Consider the following 22535-nt stretch of genomic DNA (forward strand, 5'->3'; position numbering starts at 1 on the left):
AAGGACAGGTGAGCGTCCCTCCCTGGCCCGGCCCCCACCTGCTGGCCCCCAAGGAGGAGCCAGGCTGGTTAGAGGGGCCATGGAGACCAGGGTCAAACAGTCACAGGGCCCTGCACCCCCTTGGGTGGGCCTTGCCTGTGCCCAGACCCCAGATCAGGACACTGGGTGGCAGGTGTCCCTGCACAGCCAATGTGGACCCAGGTCCCCACATTCAGGCTCCATGGGACCTCATGCTCAGGAGAGGCCCCTCACAGGCTGCTGCTGAAAGCTCTGGGGGCAGGTGGGACCTGAGCTGGGGGTCCTGGCCCCCAGCCCCCCAGCTCTGGGAAACAGGACCAAAGCACATGTTTTTTTGGTGAAAGGACCAGCAGAAGGCTGTCGCTGACACAGTCACTGTCTGATGAGTGGGTGAATGGCTGCTGGCAGGCCCGTGGGGCCCCTCTCCCATGTAGGGGTGCATCACAGGCTCACAGGCTCCTTTACTTCTTTATTGAGGGGGTGTCCCAGTCCCTACGGGACATTAGGGTGGTTGGGCAGTGCACATCGTGGGGTTTCGCCATCACTGGTGACCAGGCTCATGGGCACTGGACCCTGAGACGGGACACAGACACCACTCAGAGCCGGCCTCTGGCATTCCACGGTGACCTGACCAGGAGCTGGGGTAGTTCAGGAGGGTGTCTTACAGGGCATGGACTCAGGTCCCCACTGACGTGAAGTGGGCAGACAGTAAGGTGGGTTTGGAGCTCAGTGGCAGGCCCTGCCCGTGTGCCCCCAGGAGGGTCTGGGAGGCGGGCATCTCATCTCATTCCATGTCCTCTCCGCCCCTACCTCAGGGAACCATCCTTCCATCGTCCAAGCTTGGTCCTCCAGAGCCATCACACTCAGCTCTGGCTGAGTGGGTGAAGTTACCATGCCTGCTACTCAGACAGGGAAACTGGGGCTTGGGGAATTGCAGTGTGTGCATGGTCCAGGGAGGCCAGAAGGGTCTGAGGGTCTGTCAGAAAGAGTCCAGGTCCTCCGCCTGAAGCCAGCACCTGGTACCAGACTCAGTCTTTGCTGAACTCCAATGCCCACTCGCTGAGCAGGGCAGGGGGCTCCCCTACCCCTGTCCAGAACCGACACCCGTGTGGGAGCTCTGGGCTGGCCTTGTCCTCTGTGCCGATGGCCACTGTATCACGGCAGGGCTGCCTGGCATGGGGACCAGCTGTGGGCTGACTCTCCTGGCCTGGTTCTTGCTGAACAGCTTGGGGGAGGATTTGGGAGGGTCAAGTGACCCCCGATCCATAGCAGAGCCCAGATGTGACATGCCTGTGGACACTGTAGCATCTGACTCGCTGTTTCTGTGGATGGAGGCTGAGACCAGACCAGGAGCAGCTCTCAGATCCTGAGTCAGTGCCACCCATGTGGTTGTCTGCCCATCTGCCCATTGGTCTGACTGTCTCCCTTCTGGGCCAATGTGTTCCAGGCCCAGGGAAGACTTGTTTTAAAAGGTCTATGTTTCACTTCCGGTCTCTTGTCCACTCCTAGTCCAGCTGGTCCAAAGCAGCTCCCCCGGGGCCGCCTTCCTCTGGCTCAGGGCACCTTCCTGGGGCCGGGCTGTCCTGTCTGAGACTGGCTCCCAGAGACCAAGGAGGCGCCTGCTGTCCTGGGCATCTGAGCTGGGGCCAGGCATGACGGATGAGTCTCGGTCTCTGCCTGGCTGCTGGACAGCAGGCAGCCTGTACCCGTGGCTCCTCCTCTTCACCTATGGCCCCAGGGCTGGCATTTCTTGGAGACCTGGTCGACCCTCCTCCACCTTGGGTGTCCACCCTGAAGCAGCTCGGAGCCAGGGCTGCAGGAGCTCAGCTGGACAGCAGAAACGGGAGTGCATGGGGATGTCCTTGTCCTGGACTGGACCACCAGGACCCCACGGACCTGGCCTTGTTTTTGCAGAGTCAGAATGGAGACCTGGGAGGCTGAACTGCCCGAGGTATCCCTGCAGGGCTTTGCCGCCTTGGCCAGGGGAGGACATGCGAGGATGGGGAGGCCCAGGGCTGGGCGATGGCAAGCTGACCCCAGCCCTCTGGTGGCATCAAAGCTTCTTGTGACACCACCTTGGAGGGGGTGTCGAATGCCTGCTGCACAACGGGCTGACTTGGTCTTGAGCTGACCAGAGGTATGACAGAGGCCCTCGGTGGCACCAGGCCTGCGGTGGTCCTGCCTGCCGGGCTCTTCTCAGCGTCAGCTCTTGGGGTCACTGCCCTCCAATGTCAACTGGGCTGCCCAGCGGCCTGCCTTGATCTGCCCCTTTCATTTTTTTCTCCCTAAACATCCATTAGTTTGAGAACAAAGAAGACTGCCTATCACCCAACACAAATTTCTCCTCATTAAAGGCCATTTTTAGATCTGGGAGGAGAGCAATCTCTCTTGCTTTCAAAGAGGAGAGGAGGGAGGTGGTAGGGAGAGAGGAGAAGCTGAAAAGAAATGGGGCCTCTGGGATATGGGTGCCGGGTCCTGGACCTTGGATGCCCGGGAGCAGGCCCTGGGATGACTCCCTCCAGCTCCCAGGTGCTGAGTGGATGGGGGTGGAGGCTGAGTGACCCCATCCTGGTCCCCTCCCAGCTCCCTCCCAGCCTGCCTGGTGCTAGTACAATGTCTCCCGGGTGACGTTGCTGGAGAAGGTGTGGTTGCTGGACACACTGTTGGCCTTCCTCGAGAAGGCTGGCCCCCTCCTCCTGCGGCCCCCCAGGGGACAGAGACAGGCCAGGGTGGACAGGAAGATCTGGCGGAAGTTGGCAGAGACGAGGTTGTAGAGGATGGGGTTGATGGTGGAGCTGACATAGAAGAGGGCGTTGGTCAGCATGTAGAAGTAGTGGTAGAAGTCATAGAGGAACCTGCGGGGAGAGAACACTCAGGTCGGTGGGCCCAGACACACAGGGCGGCCCTGGCCAATGTGGGGATATTTCATAATAACCTCCAGGACTCTGGTTTCTCTTGAGAGGTTGTTCTGTATACACTTCTGCCCAGCACCGGTCAGCTGAGCTGCTGAGCTGAGCTGCTGAGCTGAGCTGTGGCCACCCTCCCAAGGCAGGGTGTGCAGCTTACCTTGGCCACAGTCTCCACTTTTCCCTGCTGCCTGTGGATGTGCCCTTCCTGTCCAAGATCCCAGTCACCCCAGGGCTGCCAGGCTCAGCTGGGGCCTGGCCTTAATGAAACAGCCAGGGTAGGAGCCCCTCCATACAGCTCAGACAGTTGTGTACCTCACCTCAACTTGCTTTCCTCCATGCACAGGGACCTCACACCCTCACCTGGCAGCCCTGAATCTCAGAAACCCTGTGTTTGGGGCTATGCTCCACGGCCTGCACCTTCTCCTCATTCAGCCTAGCTGTGCCCTCCCCAGTGGCTCCCTGTCACTTGGAAAAGCCCATGACCCTTGACCTGGAGCCCTGCTGTGCAGAGGAGCTCACCCAGCAGGGTTCAGACTGCTGTCATGGGAAGGCCAGTGCCCGAACATAACAGCATGAGCATGATGTTCTTGGAGCCCCGGGTCCTCCTGGTGGATGACTCCTCCAGGCTGGGGGTGGGGGTGGTCCAGGGACCCTGAAGGTTGCTATCTCTCCACCCACAGCCAGCAGGACCAGCCCTTCCTTTCGCTCTCCAGACTCCCCCAAACCTGCTGATCATCTTAGGACCTGCTTTCCTTTTCTGAAGCAGCTTCCAGGGGTGTCTGTCCCTCCACGGCCTTCTGTCCCCCCCAACCCATCACAGCCATGCCCGAGCACATGCTGGGGGACACTGACTCCCACCCCTACCCTGAGCGGCCCCTCTCAGTGCCCCAGTCCCACTTGTTTTGGGGAGCACGCCCCCGGCCTGAGCCTCACCCCCTCTGTCCCTGCCTCCTGTACTCACGGGGTCCACTGTTTGTCTGAAATGTAGCAGAACATGAGGCGTCGCACGTGGTAGGGCAGCCAGCAGACCACGAAGGCGATGACCACAGCACCTGAGACATGGAGACACTGGCCTCAGAGAGCTGGAGGGAGAGGCCCTGTGCCCACGGACTGGAAGACCCAATACTGTTGAGATGCCTGTACTACAACAGATCTACGGGTTCAGTGCAACTTCTGTGTAAGTCCTGATGACAGTTTTTTGTAGAAGTAAAAGAACTCATTGGGAATTTCAATGGATGCTGAATAGCCAAAACAGTCTTGAGAAAAAACAACGCTGGAGGACTCATCCCTCCTGACTGCAAACTCCCCAACCACCCACAAAGCTACAGTCATCCAAATGGAGTGGTAAGGGCATAAGGACAGATGTGTAGACTCATGGGCCAGAATGGACGGTCCAGAAATAAGCCCTTCCAGCTTCCAGAAAGCTCAAATGATTTTCTATTGGGTACCAAGATCAAGCGGGGAAGGACTCTTTTCAACAAATGCTCTGGGAAAACTGGGTCCCCACATACAAAAAATGAAGCTGGACCCTAATCTCACACCATCCACAAAAATTAACTCACAGTGGATCAGAGATCTAAACATAAGAGTTAAGAGTATAAAATTCCTAGAAGAAAAGATACAACAAAATTTTCACAACAATAGATTTGAAAATCATTTCTTGGTGATGGCACCAAGGACAACAAAGGAAAAAAATAATTTGGATAAAAATTTAAAAACTGTATTAAAGGATACAATTGCCGAAGTGGAAAGACAACCTACAGATGGGAGAAAATGTTTGCTTCACATCTGATAAAGGATTAATATCCTGGATATATGGAAAACTCAACAACAAAACTCAAGCAACCCAATTCACAAGTGGGCAGAGGACTTGAATAGACATTTCTCCAAAGAAGAGATACAAATATGCAATAAGCACATGAAAAGATGCTCAACACCACTGATCACCCAGGAAAAGCAAATCAAAGCTACAATAAGATACTGCCTCATATTCCAATCGGAGAAGGCAATGGCACCCCACTCCAGTACTTTTGCCTAGAAAATCCCATGGATGGAGGAGCCTGGTGGGCTGCAGCCCATGGAGTCTCTAGACTCGGACATGACTGAGCGACTTCACTTTCACTTTTCACTTTCACGCATTGGAGAAGGAAATGGCAACCCACTCCAGTGTTCTTGCCTGGAGAATCCCAGGGACGGGAAGCCTGGTGGGCTGCCGTCTATGGGGTTGCACAGAGTCGGACACAACTGAAGCGACTTAGCAGCAGCAGCAGCAGCAGCATATTCCAATAGGATGACTATTATAAAAAATAGTAAAACCCCAGAAAATAGTAATTTGTGGGAGGATATGGAGAAACTAGAACTTTTTTGCAACGTTGGTGGGAATGGAAAATGGTGCAGCCACTTGAGAAAATAGTATGGCTGTTTAAAAATATTTTCTAATTCAAAAAATTAAACATGAGAAAGTACTGTGAAAGTGAAAGTCGCTCAGTTGTGTCCGACTCTTTGCAACCTGATGGACTATATGGTCCATGGAATTCTCCAGGCCAGAATACTGGAGTGGGAAGCTGTTCTCTCCTCCAAAGGGGTCTTCCCAACCCAGGGATCCAACCCAGGTATCCAGCATTGCAAGAGGATTCTTTACCAGCTGAGCCACAAGGGAAGCCCAAGAATAGTGGAGTGGGTAGCCTATCCCTTCTCCCGTGGATCTTCCCGACCCAGAAATGACCATGTGATTCAGCAATTCTACTCCAGGGCGTGTGTGTGTGTGTGTGTGTGTATGTGTGTGTGTGTGTGTATGTATGTATATACATGTATGGATGTGAGAATTGGACTGTGAAGAAGGCTGAGCACCGAAGAATTGATGCTTTTGAACTGTGGTGTTGGAGAAGACTCTTGAGAGTCCCTTGGACTGCAAGGAGATCCAACCAGTCCATTCGGAAGGAGATCAGCCCTGGGATTTCTTTGGAAGGAATGATGCTAAAGCTGAAACTCCAATACTTTGGCCACCTCATGCGAAGAGTTGACTCATTGGAAAAGACTGATGCTGGGAGGGATTGGGGGCAGGAGGAGAAGGGGACGACAGAGGATGAGATGGCTGGATGGCATCACTGAGTCGATGGACGTGAGTCTCAGTGAACTCCGGGAGTTGGTGATGGACAGGGAGACCTGGTGTGCTGCGATTCATGGGGTCGCAAAGAGTCGGACGTGACTGAGCGACTGAACTGAACTGAACTGATATATATACATAACTGAAAGCAGGAACTCAGATACCAGTATCTCATAGCACTATTCACAGGAGCTGAAATCAATGGAGAATGGATAAACATGTGGTCCTTGCATACAGTGGGATATTATTCAGCCTTAAAAAGAAAGGAAATTCTGATACAGGCTACAAGGTGAATGAACCCTGAGGCTACTACATCACATGAATAAACCAGTCACAAAATCCACAAATACTGTATGATTCCACTTATATGAGCTCCTTAGAGGAGTCAAATTCATAGAGACTGAAAGTAGAAGGTGGTTGTCAGGGGCTGGGGGAGTGGTGAGAGCTTGTTACTAATGGGAAAAGTTGCAGTTTTACAAGGCGGAAAGGGATGGTGGTGATGGCCCCATAGTGATATGATTGTCTACACAGCTGCCAAACTGCGCACTTAAAATGGTCAAAATGGTAAATTTTATGCTGGGTATGTTTTACCAGAACGAAAAAGAGAGCAATAAAAAGCCAACTGCTTGGGAAAACTTGGGGCTGACTATCCTGTCTTGGGGAAGAGAGAAGCGTGGTCCCTGAGATAATGTCATTGTCTTGGGGTTGTAGAAGGATCTGTGGAGGTCTTGGGTTTGGGGCCCACACCCTGGCTGCTGTCCTGACCCCACAGGCCCTGAGACCCACACTGGGGGGTCTCTGGAGACTGGAGGCCTGGGGTTGGGAGGCCCTGACAAGGGAGCTGCCTGCTGGAAGCAGCAGAAAACAGGGGTTGGAGACATCAGGAGTTCCAGAAAGCCTATCCACACACAGCAGATACAGATGCTGTGGCCTTGCCTGCTGGACACTGCCTGCTGGTCACTCGACACCAGGCTGCAGGGAGCCGAGCCAGGCCGAGGGCTAAACACACCCGAAGTGACTCTCCTATCACTTACAGGACACAGATGGAGGCAGAGATGATCATATCTGGGAAATACTGGAGTTATAAATGAACAAAATGAATTTTACCTGTTTCTTTTTACTGTTTAAAAACATGGTTATTGGACCATTTAACATCTCATGTGGGGCCTACAGGCATCATGTTCCTGTTGGGTAGAGCTGCTGGGACCTTTTCCTCTCAAGACCAGTGGCTGCAGACGGTGAGGGGCTGGCAGCCGGGGCAGGGAGGGAGATGGGAGGGGGGCTGCTGGGACCAATGGAAGGTGGGGGTGGGTGCTCTGGGGGGCTGAGTGAGCTGGGGCTGCCTCAAGACAGTGGGGAGGGGTAGGTAGTTTTGAGGACCCTTCATCATGATGCCATCTGCAGGCCCAGACCAGGCCAGGGACAGAGGGATGGAGGCAGGACCCTTACAACTCACAGAAACAGAGGGTCCACTCCACCTGACCCTCCAGGATTTCAGGATGCCCTGTTAGAACCTGTGAGGGGGGACAGTACCTCTAGCCTTTCCAGCTGGCCTAGCATGCATGGGGACCCCAATTCTGCAGCCCTGGCCTTGTGAGCAAACTACCTGATTTAAAGCCACGAGGAGGCTTACTAATTGGTGAGTGGGTGGACGAGTAGTAAATGAAGAACAGCCCGATCCCTGGAGGAACTGGCACCCCAAGCCTCGGCCTGGCACGCTCGGTTCCCCAGCTCTCTAGACCTCCCTGTTTGTGGTACCAAGCTCACCCCCACACCCACCCCAGGGCCCAGAAGTTACGTACGTAAGACCCGGACACCGTGGCGCAGGGCCTGGACCCGGCCGGGCTCGATGGACATGCTGAAGGAGCTGGGCTGGTCCCCGACGGTGCACACCTGGCCCGGCTCAGCGGCCTGGCGGACCATCACGGTCAGTTTGTTGGCGATGACGGTGTTCAGGAAGGAGATGACCACCATGGGGAACACGAAGGACATGAAGGTGTTGATCTGCGTGAGAGGGAGGAGGGTGGCTCTGAGACTTGGGTGGGGACGCACCCTGGGGCCCACCTGCCCCCTGGCCCTCAGAGAGACAGAGGAGGGTGTCCCTGAGCCCCAGGCGGGGATGTGCCCTGGTGCTCGCCCGTCCACCGGCCCAGGTTCAGGGGCTGGAGGTGGGAGTTGCTGGGTCTGCCCATCTCCAGGCCAGCTCCGCTGGCTGGCTTGAGGGTCCGTGGCCTCTCTGCCACCTCAAGGAACCCCCAGCACAGAGCCCAGCCTGGAGCATCCCGGCTTTGGTGAGGGTCTAGGCTCTGCATTTCCAGGTCTGGACAAGTATGCGGCCCCACCTGACCTCTCTTCAGCACGGCCCACCCAGCGTCCCTCATCCTGCATGTGGACAGCTCACATTAGGACACAGAGCAAGGACCCTGCCTACTGCCCCGTTGCCCACTGCCTCTCAGCGCATTGAAGAGCACTTCCTGTTGTCTCCTCTATCTTCCACCTCTCTTGGCCTCTGGGGAGACCGACTCTCCAGGTGCCAAGGGTCTTGCTGAAATCACCGGCTCAGACCTGAACTTGAGCCAGAGCCCGGCCCTTTGGCCATACTAGGCTGACCCACCTTCGCAGGCACCTGCTCAGCCCGAGAGGCTATGGCCTCTCTGAGAAAGTGCTGTTGTTCCCAATAGGGACACAAACCTCCAGTGGATGTGTGTGACCCTGACCAGTGATGGGGAGCAGGTCTCCCATGGTCCCAAATCACCTCCCAGTGGTGGTGGTGGTTTAGTCACCAAGTCATGTCCAACTCTTGTGATCCCATGGACTGTAGCCTGCCAGGCTCCTCTGTCCATGGGATTCTCCATGCAAGAATACTGGAAGGTGTTGCCATTCCTTTCTCCAGAGGATCTTCTCAACCCAGGGATCAAACTGGGGTCTCTTGCATTGCAGGCAGATTCTTTACCTTCTGAGCTATAAGGGAAGAGGGGAGTAACACCCTCTGGTGTAAAATTGCATTTGGCTCTGTCTTTTGAGTGCTCAGCCCCATCGAGCTTGGGGGAAAGGTCTGGAGACTTGGACGATGAGGGCCTGGTGAAGCCAAGGGACAGCTGTGGCTGGGGGCTGGGTAGGGGTGCAGGCCCAGGAGACAAATCAACTCCCATGAGTCACTACAGCCAGGTATAATTTAACAAAACAAATGTATCCAACACAGATTTTAAATGTCAAAACATTTGAAATACCACACCTCACTGAGCACAGACAGTGAAACAGCCATATATGGGGGTCTGCGAGCAGTGGACCAGGGCCCAGGCTGGTGGGTTGCAGGGTCTGGTCTGAGGCCCTGGCGGATCCCTGAGTTGGAAGAAGTCCAGGCACTGACCTTGAGGTTCCAGGGTGGGGTGAGGGCCGCAGCACTGAAGCCCCCCAGTAGAGGTTTGAGGATGAGGCTTGGCCAGCAGGGGCTTCCTCCTGGTGCAGGAAGAGGGGGTGCCTTCCCTAGGCTACTCCTGCCCCTCCAGCCTGGACTGTGGGGGTGCTAGGGGTCTGCTTCATTTTGCCATGGTTCCCAGCATGGATGGGGGCTCAGGCTTCACCCAGTTCTGCACTCTACACCCCACTTCTGGGAACAGGGGAGCAGCCCACTCCCAGCTACAAGCAAAGAGGAGTGAGTCTGCTCAGCCCTGTGCAAGCCGTCAAGGAAACACCGGAAGTGCGGCCACAGGAGACACAGAGCAGAGAGGAAGAGCAGCTGGGGCTTTCCTTCCAGACAGAGATGCCCGGGTGTGGAGGGCTCAGCCTTAGCCTCATCTGTACGTTTGTCCCAGTGACACACGAGACCATGTGGGGATAGAAAGGCAGACTCTAAAATTCAACCGGAAAAAACAATGTAACAGTGGCCAGGACACTTCTGGAGGGAAGGATGGCAGGTCAGCAGGGAGGCCTTACTCACTATGGGAGCTCACTAACAAAGACGGCACAAGATTTGTTTGGTGCAAATAACTCAGGGGAGCAAGAGAGGCCCAAAATGTTCCCAAGGAGGCAAACATGGTAGATGGTGGAGGTGGCGTCCAAACAGCGGGGGAAGGTGGTGACAGGCTGCAGAGCTAGGGGTAGACGCTCAGGGCCTGCTGCATCCACTGTCCCTTCCCGGGACCTCCCTCTGCTGCCCAGGAACCACCCACCCCTCCTGGATTCCTGAACAATGGCACATTCCATAAGGCCCAGGTGGGTACTCTGGACAAATGCAGGGTGCATGCTCGCCTCTGCACCAGTCACACTTGTCCTCTGAGAACAGCCCCAGACCTGATGTTCAGGAGAGACCTCACCTCAGGTTGAGGGTTGGGAGGCTGCTGAGTAGGAAACTGCTTTTGTGGCCATTGACACTCTTTTCTCACCTCTGAGGGAAGGACCTGCCTAACAGTGAAACTCCCACAACAGGGGAAAGGAAAGCACCCTGGGGACACTGAGCTCCTGGATCCAGCTCTGCCTGCAGTCATCCTTCCTGGACTTTCAGTCCTTCTTGTGCAAAATAAATATTCCTTTATTGCCCTTAAGACAACCTGAATGAGTTCCTGGAATGGGTACTCTGACTCACAGAGATCTCTCTCTCTCTCTCCCTCACACACACACACACACACACACACACAAATCAAGATCAAGCAAAGATTAGAACACGGAAATAAAAGCCACAAGTCTGCTAGAAGAAATTATGAAATTTTTACTGTCATGATATACTATTGGAATTTAAAAAAAAAAACAAAGTAGTTTAGGCACTGCTGGAAAATTCTGCTATAAAAGTTAAGTGGTGGGAAAAAATTCTCTCAGTCCCAGGAGAAATTTCTGCCCCACTGTACCCTGCAATCACTCCTACAACTATGGCCTTGCCCTCTTGCCTCTCACTTCAGGCGATAGGGTGTGGAGAACAGGACCAGACCCCTGCCCCAGGGAGCCAGGAGGGCACAGTGTGCAGAGCTGGAGGGCCCGGGTCCTGGTGCAGGGCAGCTGCCCGTCTCCACCTCAGAGCCCATCTTTTCTGAGATGGTAGCCAGGCACACTCTGCCACAACCTCAAATGACCACTGGGCAAGCTCCAACTACACCGGGCAGCCTTCTTGGGGGGGATGGTCTTCTGAGTGACATGTTGAGATGATTCCCTGTCCCCCCTCCTCCTTGGGGGTCTGCACCCCTGAGCTGAAAACTCCTGAGTTGGGCAGGACCACCAAGAAGTTGCAGGACCCTTTACCTGTCCACTGGTTAGCTTTGACCTCAGGCAGTCCCAGAGGGGCATGTTGGCCTCAGCATTCTCATCACTAACAGGGAGACAATGACAGTTCCAGGCTCAGGGCCAGAAGCAGAATTCACGCTGGGTTACCCAGGACTAGGGCTGCAGCCTGGGGCAAGAGGAGGCGGCGTGGGTGCTCTGAGGCACTGCCTGAGGACTCCGGGCCTGGTCTCTGCCCTCCAGCATTTGCAATTTTGTAAGGGACAGAGAGTGAAATGGTTAAACAATAATAAGATAGTGGAACAGGATACAAGTCTGTCTGGGAGGGGAGGCTGTCCCCAACCTGCCCACAAACAGGTACAAGGTGCCAATGGGAAGCACATGGCCTGGCCCGGCCCCTGGCCCTCCACAGCCCAGGGTCCTCATGCCAACACAACTCCTCTGCCACCCCCATCAAGGCTGTTGTCCTGTGCACTCTTTCTCTGAGAAGCCATAGCTGGTTTTGTGCCACCTGTCTCCCCCTGACTGATCCCATTGTGTTTAGTAAAGAGCTGGCCTCTGGACTCCCAAGCTTCACAGCTCAGCAAGCAGCCCGTGGTGAGTGGGAAGGTGCAAAACACTGCTCAGGGTGTTGGCAAAACCCAGTAGCTTGTGCAGCAGCTTCTGAAGCTGCGGGGGACAGGGGAGGTGGAGAGAAGGGACTTCCTGTCTGAACTTCCACTGTGGAGCCACTGGGATGGCCTCTTTGACTGGGCAGAGGTCACTTCCAGCAGGCGACCAGCCCAGTCAGGCCCAGGGTTTAGGGACCACCTCCTTCTAACCTCGGGGAACAAACCCTCCTCACCCAGCAAATGCTGAAAGTTCCCTCCCCTTGTGCATGCATCCTTGTTAAGTTGCTTTATTGTATCCTACTTGTGCAATCCTATGGACCGCAGTCTGCCAGGCTCCTCTGTCCATGGGATTCTCCAGGCAAGAATACTGGCGTGGGTTGCTTTGCCTTCCTTCAGGAAAAAGTGAAAGTGAAGTCGCTCAGTCGTGTGTCGACTCTTCGTGACCCCAAGGACTGTAGCCTACCAGGCTCCTGTGCCCATGGGATTTTCCAGGCAAAGGTACTAGAATGGGTTGCCATTTCCTTCTCCAGGGGGTCTTCCTGACCCAGGGATCAAACCTGGGTCTCCCACATTGTAGGCAAACGCTTCACCATCTGAGCCAAACTCACAGGTCAAACCCATGTCTTCTGCATTGCAGGCAGATTCTTTACCACTAGCCCCTCCCCTAGTGGGAAGCCCTCCCCTCTCCTTGGCCACTGCCAAAGGCAGAACAGTGATGTAAGTCACTCCAGGGTCCCTGTCTGTCACCATCACTCAGCACAGCCTTGCTCAGAAAGCAAGAACCCATACATCTTCAACATCCACTGCCTGGGCTGCTTGATGAGTTATGATGTATCCACACCACAGGGCACTGTCAAGACAGAGAATGACTGAGAGGGAGGGCCAACGTCATGGTTTAGTGAGGAGAGCAGGAACAGAGCAGCTGGCTTCTCTGTGGAGTAAGAGGCCAGCTCAACACCAGGCGGCTCCCTGGAGAGAAGCCTAACAGAGGCCAACCCAGGGAGAGGGCTGGGAGCTGGGGGCTCCGGGCATGTCCTCTTGACCTTAAATGAAATTAATGAATTGAATGAATGTGCGACCTGTGGCAGCTGCCCAGGTCCTGTACCCATGGCGACACGCCAACCACACACCCCTCTTGCCTCCCTGGGGTGGAGTGTTGTAGGTGGAGGGCACCAGATCTCAGCACATCCACTCTCACATCAGGGGCAGGACACTGGGTCTGGGATGGCAGAAAGGTCCTTCCAGGTGACACAACCCAGAATCTCCTGGGGCTGACACCATCTGGGGTGACTGCCCTCTATCATCCCTCATCTCAGTGGCCCCCAGATACTCCAGACACTGCTGGAACCCCTCCAAGAGGGTGCACGGTCCACAGCAGACAAAAGTCTGGGAGAGAAGACAGACCAACATCGAGGCCCGCTGCTCTGTGGGTCAGGTCAGTGCTGACCACAGAGCAGAGCATCTGAGCCTCCCCCAGAATTGCCTGTGCTGCTCAGGCACCAAGTTACTCATCTTAGTGCCTGAAAGAGCATCTTGGAGAGGGGGCTCCATAGATTGGGTGCACCTTGGGCTTAGCTTGACTGCTTGGCCACTGGTCTTGTTCCTCACAGTGCAGTCCCTCAGCGTTAGATGGTTCCAGTACCAGAATTTGGCTCAGTATAAAAGAGGACATTCTAAGTCCATCTAACTTCCACTTTCTAGATGATACACATCATAACCCTTGACAGATGCATTCCACCAGCCAGACCCATGCTTAGTGCTGTGCACGGGTCACCTTGTGGAGTATGCATGGAGAAGCTACTGCTACTCTCATTTTACAGAAGACAAAGCCCAGACCCAGTCTGACCTGCATCCCGGCGCTCACCTCCATCGTGGGGCTGGTCTGTGAGCAGAGAGTAAGTGAACAGAGCACCCACTGGTTGTGGGCAAGTGGAGGGACCTCATTCTCATCTGTAAAGCCTTGGGGAGGGGGGCACGCCCCACCCCAGATTCCCAGAGGGGACACTTTGGGTAACTGCAGAAATTTGAGCACACTTTCTAGTGCAAAGGCCATGACTCCTTTCAGGACTGAACCTCCATCCATCATTCTCTCTTTCTTTGGTCTCCCCTCTGCTCCACTCTGGTTCTCATGCTCATCTTCTGGCTTGGAATTTCTGGGAGAGGGTGGACCAGGGTCACCAGCGACTCAGAGTGAAAAGAATGCTCGAGCCCCAGAGAGCCTCGGGGTTCAGCACCATGGACAGTGCCCACTGGCCGCTGGCCTGGTGGGGAGAGATAGAGAGATTGGGCTGGGGAGGGCCTGGGTCGGGGGAGTAGGGCCAGCTTGGGGCAGGGGCCATCAGGAACACTCCACACTGTCCTCACTGCTCCTAGACTCTTTGTGACCTCTGATGAGGGGCAGGTGAGCAGCCTGTAAACCTCTACAGGAGCCTTACCAACTGCCCCACTGCCTACGCAGGCAGCAGCTCTGTCTGTGCGAGTCTTTGTCCTCTTGAGTGCTGGAGCCACGGAGATATGCTACCTCCTCCCCCATCCCCCGCCCCTCCTGGGTAGTCACATCCTGTCTGCTCCGGCTGCGCTGCAGTGCTGGCACCAGCCCGGCTCCAGGAGACCCTCAATTGGATTAGGGAAATGGCCTCTTACCACACCTGCCCCTCCACCCCTGCTGGGTCAGCCGTGCTCCTCCTCAAGGAAAGAGGACAGGACTCCTGCCCTCAGCAGCACACAGGCGAGGTGCTGGGGCCTGGACTTGGCTGTGAGCTGGTGGGGGCATTCATCACTCTGGGTGTGGAAGCTGGGGTGGCAAGTCACATTCCAGTGATTCCAGCCCCTCTCAAAACTGCTTCAAAACCATCTGTGGGCTGGAGGCTTGTTTGCCATGTTTTCAAACACCTCTTGGCTAAAAAGCCCATGAGAATATTCAGACCAGTGGGATGTCTGCTGATTAGCCACCAACAGGGCTGGAAAAGTCCTTGACTGGGACAGGCACAGGGCAGGGGATGGAGGCCTAACCCTGGGCCTGGCCCCTACCTCTGTGCATGTGGGCAGGAAGGTACCTTGGTGGTCACCTGGGTATCTACATGGAATCATGGTCTTATCCCGACCCATACTTCACACCACAATGGCAACAAAGCCTGCCTTGCAGGGCAGCTCCCAGGCAGTAAAAACTGACTGCTGTTACCCCACTATCCACACACGAGCTCCTGTGGTCATTGCCAAGCCTCCTGTTTGTGTTTTCCTGCTGTGTGGGACCACAACTTGACTCAGGATCACCAGTGGTGCCAACTCTACACCTGTTTTGGAGGTTCTGTGTGCACCTTGAAGGAACTTAGCCATCAGAGAATGCTCTCGGCTCCAAGCCAGGAAAACCTGGGGGCCTGGTCTTAACTGAGAGCCTCTAGGACCAGTGGCAGAGAAGGCAATGGCACCCCACTCCAGTACTTTTGCCTGGAAAATCCCATGGACGGAGGAGCCTGGTAGGCTGCAGTTCATGGGGTCGCTAGAGTCAGACACGACTGAGCGACTTCACTTTCACTTTTCACTTTCATGCATTGGAGAAGGAAATGGCAACCCATTCCAATGTTTTTGCCTGGAGAATCCCAGGGATGGGGAGCCTGGTGGGCTGCCGTCTATGGGGTCACACAGAGTCGGACACGACTGAAGCGACTTAGCAGCAGCAGCAGCAGCAGGGCCAGTGGATGTGGGGAGTGGATTTCTGTGGAAATGAGCAAACTCCCCAGCTGTGCTGGAGAGTGAGTCCTGTAGGACTGGGCACCACTGTGCTGTTGAGATCGGGGTCCAAGCTGGTGTCCGTGTATTCCAGAAAGGGATTACCAGGAAGGAGTGGTGTCCCCACTGCAGTATGACTGTCCCTCACCCTGTCCTCCACCTCCAGGGCCAGTGGGAGTGGCCCTACCTTGAGTTCACTGGCAGCTGATTCTCCAGCTCCACAATTTTTAGTGTTTTCTGGTCATGTAATTGTGTGGGCAGCTCAGCAAATATCCTGTTCCTTCCCAATTTCAAATTACTGTCCACTGACGTGTGGTCACTGTGCTCCCCGTGGACATCAGGCCCTGAACTCTGAGTCTCGGCTCCTCTCAATAGAATTAGAGCTCTGTCCTTGCTTAGGGCAATCTGATTATGGTGGACTTGGAGCCAAGTGGCTGGTGTCAGGGAGGGGGCCTGAGAGCAGCCATCCACGTCCGCCTAGACCCCACTCAACCAGTGTTTGGCTCTAGTTGTCTCCCAAGCTGACCAACCCCTGGGCATGGGGGGCACCCTGTGCTCTGGGCTTGACCCTGGGAAATGACACAGGGGTTCCCTCAGCCAGGCCTCCTGGGGCTCCCACCTGGATGGCTGTGATGAGGAGGGAGGGTGCCTTAGAAGTGATGGTGGGGTCCTGCACTCCCACTCCACTCAGCCCCCACCAGTGCGGGTGGGCCTGGCTGCCCTGCACTCTAGGATCACTTCACTTCCATCAGTGAAGTGAGAGGGAACACCTGGGGGGGGGGGCTGGCCGGCATCCTGAAGTTCCTTCTCCCACACCCGTATCTGATGAAGACCACTCTTCCTCCACCCCCAAGAGACTCCTGGCTGCGTGACCACATGGGGTCCACTGCACTATCCTCCTCATGGCCATGCAGGGCCCTCTGCAACAGGGAACAGGCTTGGCTTTTGTGTGTTGTGGGTGGCCCAGGCATGCGTGGCTCTCCGCCCTTTGCATGTGTGTGTGGGGGTCCTGAAGGGTGATTTCTATTTCTAGAAGCAGAGCAAAGAACAGAGCCACCCAGGCTGGGGCTGGGCCAGGCAACCCAAGCACGTGCCCTTCTCAGACTGGACCTGCCTCCTGCCTATAAACACAGGGTGGTTGGTCCACCTGGAGGACCAGGGGATGGAGGCAGCCCAGGCCGGTCCCCAGCTGCAGAAGGACCCTGCGTGACCCAGGCCCTGGGTGCCTGGAGCACTATTGACAGTCTGATCCTGAGGGCCGGGGTCAGAGTGGGTGCTAATTGGTGCCCAGGGGAGCTTCGCTCTCTTGAGAGGCAGGTCAGCAGCTCACAGGGACTGTGAGAGGCTTACTGATGCCCCACTCAAGGCTCATCAGCCCTTTCTTTCCTCACAGTAACTCGAGGTGGCTGTGACTCAGACTATTACCTGGAGATGCACGTGGGCAGCTGGCTCCCTCCCAGCCCAGGGGCCATGGATGGAGGAGCAGGGACAGGCTCTGTGTCTCTTCTGGAATGTTCCAGCACCCTCCTTTGTTTATCTGAAGTTCCCCTCCTCAACCTTTCACAGGCCCTTACCCCCCAAGTACTGACAAGAAGTCCTGTGGAGACAGGGGGATGCAGTGGGAATGTTGGACAGGGATCATTTGTGTCATTTGACTGGACTGTCTGACCCCAGAACTTGGGAACTGTTTTTTAAATTTCTTTGTAGACTCTGTTCCTAGGGACAGGTTGCCAGCAGCTGGCTGGCCAGGAGGGGACTGGTTTCATAAAGGTAACTGGATACCACCTGTGATGTCCCATCCTTCCAGTCACACTACACAGAAAGGGGGGTGGGCAGAAGGGTGGGGCTCTTTTGCCTGTATTTCCTATGAACCAGCAAATCTAACCTGTGGGTCTGACTTGAAAAACCAGCAACATGTAATTAAAGCTTGACAGAGGAGAGCTGGCTGCTGAATGAGCTTAAGTGACTGTGAAATTAACCGCGAGAGGGGATGGCAAGAGGGGCCCATGCAGGTGAGCTCAGGTCGAGATGAGCGCCTGGCATCCTGCAAGGGGTCCATACTGCGATGGTGTCTGAGCTGTCCTCCCTCGAGCCCCCAGACACCAGTCACACTTCAGTGGGCGTATTGTGCATGCGTGTCTGTATGTCTATGCATGTCTATGCGTGTCTATGTGGGTATATATGTGTGTGAGCTGCATGTGTGCACAGCTGTCTTCCATGTCTGGTCCTGTTTAGCCCTTTGGTGCAACCAAGCAGGACACTCTGAGCTCTTCCTGAAAGGGTTAGTTGCTCAGTCATGTCTGACTCTTTGTGACCCTATGGACTGCAGCCTGCCAGATTCCTCTTTCCATGGGATTCTCCAGGCAAGAATACTGGAGTGGGTTGCCATTTCTTCTTCCAGGGGATCTTTCCTATTCTGTGATTGAACCCTTGTCTCCTGCATTGGCAGGTGGATTCTTTACTGCTGAGCCACCAGGGAAGCCTTCTTGAGGCAACCCCCTCACATCCTCTGTTTTAGCTCATCTCTGAAGCACCAGATAATAGTATCTGATGCACATTTCCGAGTTGTGGCACAGATGCTGAAAGCAGATGAAGATGGCAACTACTTGAGGATCTCGCACTCGTAGCCCCCAAGCCTCCTGGAGCTGGAGGACTGATAACCTGAACCCCAGTGGCCCCGCTCCAGCACCTCCGCACAACCAATCAGAGAACTGTACAGGAGCTGATCACACACCCTGTTATGCCCACCCCTCCTCTCAGCCAGCCTTTAAAATGCTCCCCTGAAACCCATCAGAGAGTTCAGGCTTTTTCAGCCCCAGCTGCCCTGGACTCTGGGTTTGGTGCCACCAGTAAACACTACACTTTCCTTGTCACTGGACTGGCTTGACTGTGCGTGGGTGAGGGGACCGATGTGGTTTGGTGACATTGGCTCAGGAAGACCCAGGTGGTGACTCCAGTGACAGAAATGCCTCATGACTGAGGCCTTGGCCTCCCCACAAGTGGCCTCTGAGAAGACCATCAGGTTCCAGGTGTCCAGCTGCTGCACCCCAGATCCTGAGCAGACCCCACACTCCCCAATCCATGTCACCGCCAAGGGGACATGTTTCTAAACAAACTTCCCCTCAGCCAACATGGGCCTCAACAGTCACCACTCTCTGGTTTCTGTGGAGGGAGGAGAACAATCTGGGTGATATTCAGCAGGTTCTGAAAATTAGACTCTGATCAAGAGGGCGGTTGAACATGGAGTCCAAATTTGGTGTTTAGACCAGATGCCTTTGAAGGAAGCTCTGAGCCAGAAATGGGGTTTGACTGGAGCCTCGGCTCCCTGGACATGTGTCCCCTGACCCCTGGGGAGTGGTCTGCAGCCTCAGCCTCATGGGCCACAATGGAGCAAACAGCCCTCTCTTGCCTGTGCATTCATTTATTTTACATCATTTACCCTCGGTTCACCCTCACATTAATTAATGGGGGAACGGGACAGCAGCCTTGAAGGGGACGGCAGAGGTACTCTCTTGGCTTGGCGTGAGGACCCTGGGCTGTAGGGGGTCAGGGGCTGGGCCAGGCCGTGTGCTTCCCATTGGCACCTTACACCTGTTTGTGGGCAGGATGGGGACAGCCTCCCCTCCCAGGCAGACTTGTGTCCTGTTCCACTTTCTTGTCATTGTTTAACCATTTCACTCTCTGTCCCTCACAAAATTACAAATAGTGGAGAGCAGAGACCAGGCCTGGAGTCCTTGGGCAGTGCCTCAGAGCACCCACCCCACCTCCCACCCCCAGGTTGCAGCCCTACACAGAGGGTAACTGCTTTGGACTGAACATATGTCCCCCAGTCCAACCGCTGAATCCCAACCCCCAAGGTGATGTGTTGGGAGGTGATGAGGTCATAAGGGTGGAGCCCCATGATTAGCTTAGAGGCCCCAGGGAGACCCTGCCCGCCCACTCATGTGAGGACAGCAAAAGGACATGGCCCTTTTTTTCCTTTTCACTTTCTTCTTCTGTTTTTTTTTTTTCTTTTCTTTATTTTATGATTTTAATTTTCTTAAACCTATTATATATTTTTATACATTTATTCCTTTGTTTGCCTTTCCTACTATTCTTTTCCCCTTCTAGTTAATCTTCAATGTATATAAATCTTCTTCATCTACCTCTATTTAACTTTGCATATCTATTCTTTCTTTCTTTTCTTTCTTTCCTTTCCTCTCAACATATTTGTTAGTTTTGTTTTCATTGCTTTATTCCCCACTTGGCACCTTACTTTAGTTTTGTTTTCCAGTTTGTGCTTTAGTTCAGTTCAGTCACTCGGTCATGTCCGACTCTTTGTGACCCCATGAATCGCAGCACGCCAGGCCTCCCTGTCCATCACCAACTCCCACAGTTCACTCAGACTCACGTCCATCGACTCAGTGATGCCATCCAGCCATCTCATCCTCTGTCGTCCCCTTCTCCTCCTGCCCCCAATCCCTCCCAGCATCAGAGTCTTTTCCAATGAGTCAGCTCTTCGCATGAGGTGGCCAAAGTACTGGAGTTTCAGCTTTAGCATCATTCCTTCCAAAGAAATCCCAGGGCTGATCTCCTTCAGAATGGACTGGTTGGATCTCCTTGCAGTCCAAGGGACTCTCAAGAGTCTTCTCCAACACCACAGTTCAAAAGCATCAATTCTTCAGTGCTCAGCCTTCTTCACAGTCCAACTCTCGCATCCATACATGGCCACTGGAAAAACCATAGCCTTGACTAGACGGACCTTTGTTGGCAAAGTAATGTCTCTGCTTTTGAACATGCTGTCCAGGTTGGTCATAACTTTGCTTCCAAGGAGTAAGCGTCTTTTAATTTCATGGCTGCAGTCACCATCTGCAGTGATTTTGGAGCCCCCCAAAATAAAGTCTGACACTGTTTCCACTGTTTCCCCACCTATTTCCCATGAAGTGATGGGACCAGATGCCATGATCTTCGTTTTCTGAATGTTGAGCTTTAAGCCAACTTTTTCACTCTCCACTTTCACTTTCATCAAGAGGCTTTTGAGTTCCTCTTCACTTTCTGCCATAAGGGTGGTGTCATCTGCATATCTGAGGTTATTGATATTTCTCCCAGCAATCTTGATTCCAGCTTGTGCTTCCTCCAGCCCAGCGTTTCCCATGGTGTACTCTGCATGTAAGTTAAATAAGCAGGGTGACAATATACAGGCTTGATGTACTCCTTTTTCTATTTGGAACCAGTCTGTTGTTCCATGTCCAGTTCTAACTGTTGCTTCCTGACCTGCATACAAATTTCTCAAGAGGCAGATCAGGTGGTCTGCTATTCCCATCTCTTTCAGAATTTTCCACAGTTTATTGTGATCCACACAGTCAAAGGCTTTGGCATAGTCAATAAAGCACAAATAGATGTTTTTCTGGAACTCTCTTGTTTTTTCCATGATCCAGCAGATGTTGGCAATTTGATCTCTGGTTTCTCTGCCTTTTCTAAAACCAGCTTGAACATCAGGAAGTTCACAGTTCACATATTGCTGAAGCCTGGCTTGGAGAATTTTGAGCATTACTTTACTAGCGTGTGAGATGAGTGCAATTGTGCGGTAGTTTGAGCATTCTTTGGCATTGCCTTTCTTTGGGATTGGAATGAAAACTGATCTTTTCCAGTCCTGTGGCCACTGCTGAGTTTTCCAAATTTGCTGGCATATTGAGTGCAGCACTTCCACAGCATCATCTTTCAGGATTTGAAATAGCTCAACTGGAATTCCATCACCTCCATTAGCTTTGCTCATAGTGATGCTTTCTAAGGCCCATTTGACTTCACATTCCAGGATGTCTGGCTCTAGGTCAGTGATCACACCATCATGATTATCTGGGTCATGAAGATCTTTTTCGTACAGTTCTTCTGTGTATTCTTGCCACCTCTTCTTAATATCTTCTGCTTCTGTTAGGTCCATACCATTTCTGTCCTTTATTGTGCCCATCTTTGCATGAAATGTTCCCTTGGTATCTCTAATTTTCTTGAAGAGATCTCTAGTCTTTCCCATTCTGTTGTTTTCCTTTATTTCTTTGCATTGATCACTGAAGGAGGCTTTCTTATCTCTTCTTGCTATCCTTTGGAACTCTGCATTCAGATGCTTATATCTTTCCTTTGCTCCTTTGCTTTTTGCTTCTCTTCTTTTCACAGCTATTTGTAAGGCCTCCCCAGACAGCCATTTTGCTTTTCTGCAGTTCTTTTCCATGGGGATGGCCTTGATCCCTGTCTCCTGTACAATGTCATGAACTTCATTCCATAGTTCATCAGGCACTCTATTTATCAGATCTAGGCCCTTAAATCTATTTCTCACTTCCACTGTATAATCATAAGAGATTTGATTTAGGTCATACCTGTATGGTCTAGTGGTTTTCCCTACTTTCTTCAATTTCAGTCTGAATTTGGCAATAAGGAGTTCATGATCTGAGCCACAGTCGGCTCCTGGTCTTGTTTTTGCTGACTGTATAGAGCTTCTCCATCTTTGGCTGCAAAGAATATAATCAATCTGATTTTGGTGTTGACCATCTGGTGATGTCCATGTGTAGTTAGTTTTGTTCTTAACTGGTAAATGTAATTTTTGATGTCTTTTGTTCACCGGGTCAATCTATTGTACTTTATTTTTATTGGACTGTTTTGACTTTGCTCATGGGTGTATATGTATATGTGTATATTCCATTATTTTAATTGTTATTTGCCTGATTTTGTAACTGCAATTTGTCTGGGGTTCATCTTTGGTTTCCTGTTTTTGCATATCTGTTTTAATCTCACTTAATGCCATAACAAACCACTTGTGGAATCTTTGTTCCTGACCAGGGATCAAGCCCTGAGCCTTTGGAGGGGGAGCACTGACTCCAAGACCCTAGACTACCAGAGAACTAACCCTAAGGGGTATCAAGTAGTGAGAACTCACACAAAGGAGATCACTGTAATATAAGACCAGGCATCACCCAACCA

The 22535-nt window shown here is 53.3% G+C and overlaps 1 protein-coding gene across 1 annotated transcript in view; it reads right to left on the reverse strand.

The window, feature by feature from the left end:
* Positions 1-467: 467 nt before the first annotated feature.
* The window catches only part of NTSR1 (neurotensin receptor 1), a 51943-nt gene continuing 29875 nt past the window's right edge, over positions 468-22535 (reverse strand). The window contains exons 2-4 of the mRNA XM_070801322.1: positions 7836-8037; positions 3889-3979; positions 468-2873 (exon numbers count right to left, since the gene is read on the reverse strand). Of these exons, the coding sequence (XP_070657423.1) occupies positions 2624-2873; positions 3889-3979; positions 7836-8037 (543 nt within the window). The 3' untranslated portion in view covers positions 468-2623. The remainder of the gene's footprint in view (positions 2874-3888; positions 3980-7835; positions 8038-22535) is intronic.

This window comes from Bos indicus, chromosome 13, assembly GCF_029378745.1.
Source record: "Bos indicus isolate NIAB-ARS_2022 breed Sahiwal x Tharparkar chromosome 13, NIAB-ARS_B.indTharparkar_mat_pri_1.0, whole genome shotgun sequence".
NCBI lineage: Eukaryota > Metazoa > Chordata > Mammalia > Artiodactyla > Bovidae > Bos > Bos indicus.